Source organism: Limulus polyphemus, unplaced genomic scaffold (genome assembly GCF_000517525.1).
Source record: "Limulus polyphemus unplaced genomic scaffold, Limulus_polyphemus-2.1.2 Scaffold2932, whole genome shotgun sequence".
Taxonomy (NCBI): Eukaryota; Metazoa; Arthropoda; class Merostomata; order Xiphosura; family Limulidae; genus Limulus; species Limulus polyphemus.
Genome location: NW_013668542.1, coordinates 100,690 through 110,730, shown reverse-complemented (window position 1 = coordinate 110,730; position 10,041 = coordinate 100,690). Strand labels below are relative to the sequence as shown.

Below are 10,041 nucleotides of genomic sequence, written 5' to 3'. Positions count from 1 at the left end.
TGTGATGCTTTTTATTAATTTTATTTCTTAAACTCTTTGAGCCAACCTGGTTTTTTTTTTTATACTCGTAATTACCCTTTTCTTTCTATTAGGATTGTTTACATTGAATATTTAAAAACTTTCTACATCTGATCAGTGTCTCCAAATAACTCAGCTGCCCAATTCACAACAGAACTCTTATCGCATCCCTTCAAATTTTGCTTTTGAAATTTTTAACCAAAATATCATTATTTCTTATCTCCATATGCAGCAAAACAATGAACCTAATAGAGCAATGATCACTTGCATCCAGATGTTCCCCAATTTCCACCCTCCCAATCATTTCTGTATTTAAAGTTAACAATAACTAATAGCATTGCTTCTAGTGATTTGGATTTCTTAATATATATAAACAAAACTGTCCGTTATTGGATTTGAATTAAGAGAAACACTTTTATTTATATTCATTCATTATTTGTGCTAACTTTCTGATAATTCCTTCTTTCCTACCTCTCTTGATTACCTAGACACTTTGATAGAAAGATCTGCTTTTATGGAAGAAGTTTATCCCAAGTTGAGGTTAAAATGTGCTGAAAGTGGATACGAGCTCAATGTTGTAGACTTGCACTGGGGTTTTGCTGGTGACTGTCTGGATGACCACAGTTTCAAAGAAGTTTGTCTTGATACCATTAAGGATATAAAAGGAAAAGGACACTTAATTACTCTGGTAAAGTATATTTTAAATGATTGGAATAATACCCCTTAAATGTTTGGCATGGATTACTTGTGAAAGTGCTCCAACATTGTTATGAAAGAGTTAAGAGTATTCTTTTTTTATTTTATTTTGTCTAGCCTAATTGAGTTGTGGAACATTGTGGTATATTATGAATTAAGATAGTTAATAGAGAGAAAACTTTTTTCATCTTTATTTCCCTGTCCCTAGGTCTTCCTTAATGATGTACTGGATAACCCTTTGTTACCAAGAAAAGTTATAGCCACTGATTTCAAATTACTCATTGGGAACTTGGTGTCTTTGGAGAAGAAAGAACTCTTTGAAAAATGGTATTTTCTTGATGAAAATGCAAATCCACCATCTTATGTTCTAAAATTAATCAGTGAACATGTGCCTGGTATACTTCAAAATTCATTGGATGCTAAACTAGAGGCTATTGGTCAATGGAGAAAAGAAGCAAAAGAAATGTTAGAAACCTTAAACTTGACTTTAGGAGAAAAAGAAAAATCCAAATATTTATCAACAGGTTTGACATTTTTGTATAAATTGGACATTAAGGTTGTAAAAGAATGCTAACTTGCAATTAAACTTTAATCTGTTACATTATATATAAACATAATCATTGTCTTGAAGTTCTACTATTGTTGAAAATAAACCTTTCTTAGAATAGTAAAGTTTTAATTAAATAGTATCTTAGTATATTTTTCACTAAATTCAAAATGTACAGATTTCTCGTTTGTCTGGTTATTACAGTCGTAGAAGATGAAATAAAAACTAACGTTTCTTACTCGATGACTAAGTACTGTTTGTGGGTTGAACGAAGATATACTCACCGTTCCAAGACCGAGGAATCTGTAAAGGGTGATAAAGATCATGATATTAGCCTTGAAAAAACGGCTGCTTTAAAGCTGGAGTCTCTGAAACTATATCTGGATGAACATCTTCCAGAATCGCAGAAGTTGGTATTTCGTGTTAAATGGCACGATGGCAGCATTAATCCAGAAGCTGTACCGGAACACAAGGAATACTTAAATAAGTTGTGTAAAACTGTGGAGGAAGAACTTTGTGCAATGATTGATCGACTATGTGAAGAAGACCTTATTGAAGAGTCTCGTCAATTGTACAAAGGTAATTTTTTTTTTTTTCTTAACTACTAACTGATGTATAATTGAATGAGAAACTATCAACATTTGAATTTACGATCTGAGCAGTTCCTAAAATAATACATGGACCTCAAGTAATTGGGGGAACCCTCTCCCCATTTTTTTCCCACAGTTCAAACATGACCACCACTATTTTAGAACTATTAACAGAGGAAAACCAGTTGATAATATCTACTTTGTCAACTTCTAACCAAATAACTTAATTATAACGGTTGACAACACCCAGTTGTAAGTTGAACAAATGATGGAACTGTTTATTTTAATCATCTTGTGATGGATATTGGTGATATAATATGCATTGATGTTAATAACATGACAACTTAAAAAATTGTGTATTGTTATTTAGTAATCTTGAGTTCTTTAACGTTATATCAGTCTTCAGACACTGGAATGTACAGTAATTTCTGTTTATTCTTATTTTCTTGTACCCCATTCTTCCCTAGGTATAGAAAATCAACTGTATACTGAACTTGTACAGCAGGCAGCAACTTGCAAGGCTCTTCTCTCTTCATTTATTGGCCGTCAAGAGTTTTTGTCAGAATTACAGAAGTATGTTACTTCAGATTCTTCTCATCCTATCGTTATCCATGGACCTCCTGGATGCGGTAAAACTGCCTTAATGGCCCAGGCTTCACAACAGTGCTCGGAGTGGTTACCAGTTTCTCCCGTTATTGTACGCTTTATGGGTACAACTTCAGAATCAAAAACACTAGATCAAGCTTTGCGAAGCATATGTGAACAAGGATGTGCTCTCTTTTGTGAACATCCATCTTTAGCGTCTAAGGTAAGTCATTAACTCTTGTATTCAGTAGTTACTACCTCTGATAACTGTGTAACTAATTAGGAGATTTTGACAGTGATTAACGAATCCTTGTGTGTGTGTGTGTGTGTGGTAGTAGAAAGGAACAGCTTATTCAACAAACAATTCTATAGAAGGTGTTTGAAATATTGAAAAAACTCTACACACAAATGAAATGAAAGTGATTAAAACAGTGTTGGATGAGATATGAATTTTCAAAAAAAGCATACGAAGAAAAAATGCACCAGTTAATGATGTTAAAGGCTTTAACTTGTGGAGGTTTTAGTTTAACGTTTAACTTACCACTATAGAACTTTATTTTAAGTTCAATTAATATTTGGATAGAGCATCTATCTTGGGATTGACAGATAAATTTTAAGACTTCTGAAAAACTTGACAAATTGTACTTCTAAAGTTTTTAAAATTTTCCAGATATTTAAGTGTATAACGTGTTCAAAATAAAATAACTAGAACCTGTTGATTTGCACATCAGAGTGGCTGGGAACCACAAGAAGTTCTAGAGGTAATTATGGACAAAGTAACTTCGCACCATCCTTTGATCATCTTCATAGATGGGTTAGACCAGGTAGCTTCATTCAGCAGTAGAGACCTAAGGTGGCTGCCGGCCGAACTACCAAAACATGTGAAATTGATAATTAGTGTTCGGGATGAAACCGTAGAATATCGGGAGTTGAAGGTAAGACTGACTTAATATCTGAGGTACTAGTGAATTATTGTAATTATATAATCAGTGTTAAACTATTCATTGTAAACTATATTCTAAACCCCCACCTCAACCACACATTTGCCATTTCTTGTACAAAATGTCATTACTCTTTTCAGAATAACACGTTGAGTCAGACAGAAGGAAGCTTTATGTTTCTTCCTGGATTCTCTCAAGAAGAGAGCCTGTCTCTTGTGGAAGAAGTGTTGCAGAGGAAAGATCGAAAGATAACTGACGCGCAGTGCCAGCTCCTTCAACAGTGTTTTGACAAGTGTAGCTTACCCATATCTGTTGAGCTCTTAGCTCACCAGAGTTCTGAGTGGGTAAGTGCTCAAGGACCTGATGACTTGATAATCAAACAGATGCCAGAAGATGTGTTTATGGACACTGTAACAGAGATAGAGAAGTACTTAAGTGGTGCCACCTTGGGTTTTATAATTGGGCTGTTAGCAACTGCTAAACATGGACTTTCTGATGCTGAAGTATTAGATATTATAACCTGTGAAAAAACGTTGTTAGAAACAGTGTTGCTTACCTTGGGTGTTTCTACTCCTAAATATTTTCCTATCTTGCTTTGGTATGTAGTTAAAAGAAAACTATCTGTATTTTCAAATACATCTATAGTGGGTAGTAAATGTTTAATATCTTGGAAAAATTCATTTAGGTGCTTGTGTGAACAGTACTGCCGTCATGTGGGTGAGACCACCACCTCCATTAGTGTTGCATTATTTAACTATTTCCAAGGGCAATCTGAAAGGGACTCCAGTAAGGAAAAATCTTCAGAGAATGTGAGTAACTTGGTGCTAGATCAGCCACTTTTTTATAAATATTATCCAAATCATAGAAAATTAGATGAGTTGCCTTTCCACTGTTTGCAACACTTGGAAGACAACTGGGTTAGACAGAACTTTTTTTTAAATACAAAATGGTTGCAAAGTAAGTTACAAGGATCTGATCCCTATCAGGTGCTAGAAGACATTGCCATCTATCAGTCTCGTGTTCCATCTGATTCTGATGTACTTCTCCTACAAAAAGTCATTCAACTTTCCAGCTATGCTCTTAGGTATGATGGAGTGCAGTTTTTGTCTCAAGTTTATGGCCGACTATCTCAAATCATGACTTCAAGTGAAAGTGAAAAATTTCCCTGTGTTAGAACAATGTTTCATACTGCATCTTGCCCACCAGTTCCTAGTCTTCTTCCTCTGATGCCTTGTCTTTACGAACCAAATCTACATCAAGAACATTACGTACAAGAAACTAATGATGTAAATATTGGAAGTTATTTTTGTGGCTTTCATTGGTTGCAAAATGACTCGACTCACGTGATCTCATTTTCCACCCAAAGTGGAGAAATAACGATTTGGAATATTTATGAACCCGCTCCCGTCAGAACAATCAAAGGTATAATACAGCCTAAGAATGTTAAGATGATTGATTCTTATCGTGCTTTGGTTTTGTGTAATCGAGAACTCAGAGTTTATGATCTGAATGAGGGGAAGCTTCTTGTAAAGTTGAAAGGTGTGATGAACCAGAAGATGGCATACTTTGGCATACATAGCCAAAACTACGCTGTAGCACTTTCCAGGAACCGGATGTACGTGAACATGATAAATCTGGGAACAGGAGACCTAGAGACCACCTTTAAAGTTGGTGAAGACAGGTAATGTCGTACTAAGTATTGATAGTATGTTGTACTCATATTGAAGCAAGTTGTTTTTGACTTCTGATATAATGCCATTCCTCACAACATAAGTTGCATGCATAATCTTTTTCTAACAGTATGGCTTCTTCTCGTACTGCTTTATTAATTAACAGTAGTTTTAATGATTCTTGTATCATTGATAAATATAGCTAAATTTATAATTATAACAAATTTTTAATCACTTCAAACTTAATATTTAAGTACTCACCTGATGGTTGTTTCGTTTCCATAGTGTGAGTTGGAGGTTGTATATCAAATATGGGTGTAAACTTTAAAGGTGTAGAATTGAGTTTTTTTTTTAATTTTTATTTTTATAGAAGCATACCTCCACAAATTTCCTCTTCAAAATGGTTTAGAAGAGAAAGTGTAAATTATAAAGTCCTGAAAATTCAGGATAACTGAAGACTTTCAGACTTTGTACAATAGTGTTTTTCTACTTGGCAAACTATAAATTAAATTCTCACGTTATATATGGAACTTTTGACTTGCAAGCTGTATCGTCATTTTCTCAATTTTGTAATTCTTTTTTTTTCCTTGGCAATGATCTTAACAGCAGAAATGATTTTACTTTATTTGGCTACAGTATTGTTTTCTAAAACTTTAAGCTAAATAATAAGTGAACTTTATTACAAAGAATTTAACACTACTTGACTTTTGAGGTGGAATTTGAACTTTTTTTTTGCTCTGCTACCTAGGTGAATAAAATTCAGATTTAGAAATATTTTTTTGCCACTTTAGATGTGACATTAATAGCATTAATGTGAACATTTTCAGTAGACTTGTTAATTTTAGAACTACTCGGAACAGTGTTATACCTTTTTGACATTAAGAGTAGATGGAACAGCAAAGTTAATTTCTTGCTAACTCATTGAACTGAGATATTGGTTTCATTTTTCTATTGGATTTGGACACTTGGTTATTACATACGAGGATGACTTTAAAAAAAATAGTGAACTTGTGCATAGCAGTTAGTCAGTTCTTTGTGTTTAGTAAAGCTACAGATCTAGAAAAGGTGTTAACAGAGTATATATTCTATTGTTTCAGGTTTTTAAACAGCTTATTAGTGAGTGACAACGGAAAGATTTGTGTATGTGGGGATGAAACTCAAAAACCTTTCCCACTATTGGTGTGGGATTTAACCAACAGAAGGCTCTTGCACGATCTGCGGATACCAAACCACGAGTTTTTAACTCGTATGTCGGCAATCACCAGTGATGGGCACTATGTGGCGTGTGTTTGTAGGGTGAGTTACTGACTTGTTTTGTAACTTAAGGTATTGACATTTGGTGGGCCGCTTGTGTAACCGAATAATGTTTGTACAACATGCTCTTAATTACTCTCAAAGAAGTAATTTGTTTAACACCAGACCTTGTTAGGCTGGCTGGGTTAAATGTGTAACGACTTGGAGAAATGCTAACTGTAGGAATTATTCACGATATATTTAACTGGAGGAGTGAAAGTTTTGGGGAAGAAAAATTAATATGTCAGGAATTACTAAATCTCTGATGGGGCTACCTAACCTAATCCATATGTGTGTGTGTGTGTGTGTGTGTGTGTGTGTGTGCGTGTACAAGAATACCGCATATCTAGTAACCTCTCAAGGCTTCAGGAAGGGACGTGAACGTTCGAGAATATGACATTAGCGTCACGTGACCCCCACTGTCATAACAGTAAGTTATCTAGAATCAAATGTGTCCTAAGCTAATTTTGTTTTTCCAATGAAATTCTAGTATCATTGACCTGTAGTGTAGTAGGAAAACTGTCATTTGAAATAATTTAGTTAGTGCATTAAGTCTGCATATAATACTAAAAATCAGTTTTTCATATTAGTGGTGAACACAGCCCATAGTAGCTTTGTGCTTAACAAAAATTTAACTAATGAGAGCCTACTTAAATTTGCCATGCTTGTTGTGGCAAATTTATTAGTTTAATTTTTTTTTCCCCTTTTATGTTAAGTGTTTCAATCCAAGGGTAAGATAAATATAATTTCGTAATTCTGTTAATTTTCAGTTTTATGGCAGTTGTCAAGTGCATTGCTGTAATTCTTATCAAGTGGTATGTTATTTAAGAACAGTAATGATCTTGTACTAAAGCTATCTCTCTCTCTCTCTCTTGTGTAGGAGTTGAGTGATAGCGGTCCAACCTTCATTATCGTGTATGATCTCCAGAGTGGAACTTTATTCAAGAAATGGAAGCCTGAAAATAGCAGCTGTAGTATTGCCATTTCTTCATCAGGAGGCTGTGTTGTTAATGGCTTAGAAAACACATGGATCTTGGTATGGGATTTGGCTAATGGAGGATGCAGGTAATTTACTGAGTTTTTAAATGATGCTTGTTAATCATAGTGGGAAGTTGTATCTGGCTGGTGTGCTGAGCTGTGGATCGGCAAATGGAGGATGCAGGTAATACTAAGAGTTGTTAAATGATGCTTGTTAATCATAGTGGGAAGTTGTATCTGGCTGGTGTGGATTGGCAGGTTCAAGATGCTAATGTTCCACCGGACCCCACTTTAATATATGGGGACATTAATTGTGACATTCAATGCTATTGCTTTGTTTACAAGCAGATGTATAAACCAGCTGCTTTCATAATGTTACAAGTCTGTATTATTAACAGGGTATCTGTTAAGTGTCATAGCCATATGTACTTGTAATACATAATATTTCAATTACCAAAAATACCCTTTATATCAAAATTAAAAGACTTAATTGTTGCTAAAGAAATACCTTGTGTATGTATAGTAGTGCTGCCACCTAGTGTATGTATAGTAATGTTCTAATATCACATAAAGTTGCTAGCTATTTAAATTGTGGTTTGATGGCAGTTTTAAATTGGAAGAAAATTAACTTGTCGCTTTGGTTTCAAAGAAATTGTTAATTTGTGGAATATTTTGCAAAGCAAGTTACATATTGAAAATTACCTTAAAATTGGAGAACAGAAAAACTTTGTTAAAGTGGCATCACTGTGACTTTGAAGTAGTTGTTGTTTAAAAATTAACTTGGTCCCACTTAGGACTTTGTTTTTATTATTATTTAATATCATAGTTTGGTACCGCAGTTTTCTTGTTGCAAAACCTTTAGATACAAAAAAATAAATATCCAAAAACATTTCTGGATTGACTTGTTTTGACTATTACAATGAAAATGGTATTGACCCAGTTCAGTTAATAGTGTGTTAAATCAATAGATTTGACTTCTTTTCCACCAACTTTTTTTTTTCAGTATGACTAATTACATAATTAGTGTACTTCAAAATTATGGAACATAACTGAAGGTGTTTATAAAAGTTTATTTTGAAATATCTTGTTAGGTCTATATTGAGAGGTCATAGTGCACCTGCCGATACACTTAAAATGGATGAAAGTGGAACTCGATGCCTTTCGTTTGACTCAACTGGAAGAGATAAAAGTATCAGAGTGTGGGATGTAGTTAAAGGTAACTATCTCTTGTGTAATTTGTCAGGTATAAAATAATCAATATTCTTGCCTAAATAATCGTACTTTTGTTCTACCTCAATGGGAAAAATCCAATGACATTGGAAAGTATGATGCATAAGGGATTCTCTAGAAGGAACAACAAAGTATGAATGCTTATTACACAGGCCTACAATGATTTATTTTCTTGACGTTTTTACTTGTATGGTAATTCCTGTACACTGAATTCGAAAATATCCATTTTTCTCCATGTACAGATTTTTCACAAAACTATAATGCAATACATAAGACCAACATGCAGTTTGATACTAAGTTTTGGATTTTACAACAACAAAAAAAAAAAAAAAAAAATGGATAAATGAGGATGCATATTCATTTGACATCAATGTTTTTCCCTTTTCTTCAGTTCCTTTTTTAATGTTTAACAAAAAAAAAACAAATGTTCATTTTGGTAAACGTAACAGTAATAATTTGAAGTACGTTTTTTTATATATATGTGTCAAATATTGGCTTAGACCTGGACAAGTTTTTATTTAGGAACAATCTCCCCCCCATGCATGTTATTAAAAAGTTTGCTTTAAGTGTTCATCAACAACTTTATCTAATTATGTAACTGTATTTATTAATTAGCCAAAGAAATGATAGCTACCTACAGAAAATTAAGTATCTAATTTCACTTTTCTTTGTTTACAGGTCAGTGCCTTGCAGTATTTACACCTGATCATGACATATTGTGTTGCGAGTTCTCTCCTGATGGTAGAGCAGTAGCGATGGGTCTGAAAGGTAAAGATAAACTAATCACTCTCCTTCTCTGTCACTGTTGTACAGTTAAAGATGGAAAGAGGAAGACTTCAGATTTTGGAGACCCAGACAACAGAGGCAAGGTATTTGATGCAAGTGAAAAGGAGTAGGTGAAACAACTTAAAGAAATTTAATGATAATTTAATGCAATTTCATTCTACTTACTTACACGCACATGAATGGTGTTAACACCTTTTTACTGTAAGACATGATACTTTAGAAACTGATGTATTAAAAAACAACTTTGTTTTGCCATTCCTACCCGTATTCAAACATCTTGGGAACATAGCGACTTGTTAGAGGACCGTTCTTTCTACTAGGAGTTGTAACTATCGGGAAGTGATCCTTGTATAGCACTTAAACAATTAAAATTAAACGTGTTGGGATCATATTTGAAATGTTCATTTAATTTATTTGTGACTTCTAGTATTTCTTGTTTACACTGCCATTAATTTTTTTGTAATTATTTGCTTGGTTTGTTTATGTTTTAGAATTTTAAAATGTGCTAAAATATTTTAGGAGTGATCTTTTCATTAACAACTAAGTGGCTTTGCTTTTTGGCATTTGATTTTGATAATTGCTAATACCAAGTTTCTCTTAACTGGGTGATCAGAATATTAAATATGATGTTGAATAAATGACCTTTGAATACACGGCTGAAGTATTCTTCCTTACCCCCCCCCCCCCAAAAAAACTAACTAAAACGT

General features: G+C 33.8%; 1 protein-coding gene across 1 annotated transcript; it reads left to right on the top strand.

Annotated features, from left to right (window-relative positions):
• The first annotated feature begins 1,401 nt into the window (after positions 1–1,401).
• Positions 1,402–10,013, top strand: LOC106468245 (NACHT and WD repeat domain-containing protein 2-like). The gene is made up of 8 exons (XM_022396575.1): positions 1,402–1,840; positions 2,319–2,659; positions 3,168–3,371; positions 3,518–5,058; positions 6,145–6,343; positions 7,221–7,405; positions 8,410–8,534; positions 9,227–10,013. The coding sequence occupies exons 1-8, from the start codon at positions 1,432–1,434 to the stop codon at positions 9,442–9,444; spliced, it is 3,222 nt and encodes a 1,073-aa protein (XP_022252283.1). The 5' UTR covers positions 1,402–1,431; the 3' UTR covers positions 9,445–10,013.
• Positions 10,014–10,041: the final 28 nt, after the last annotated feature.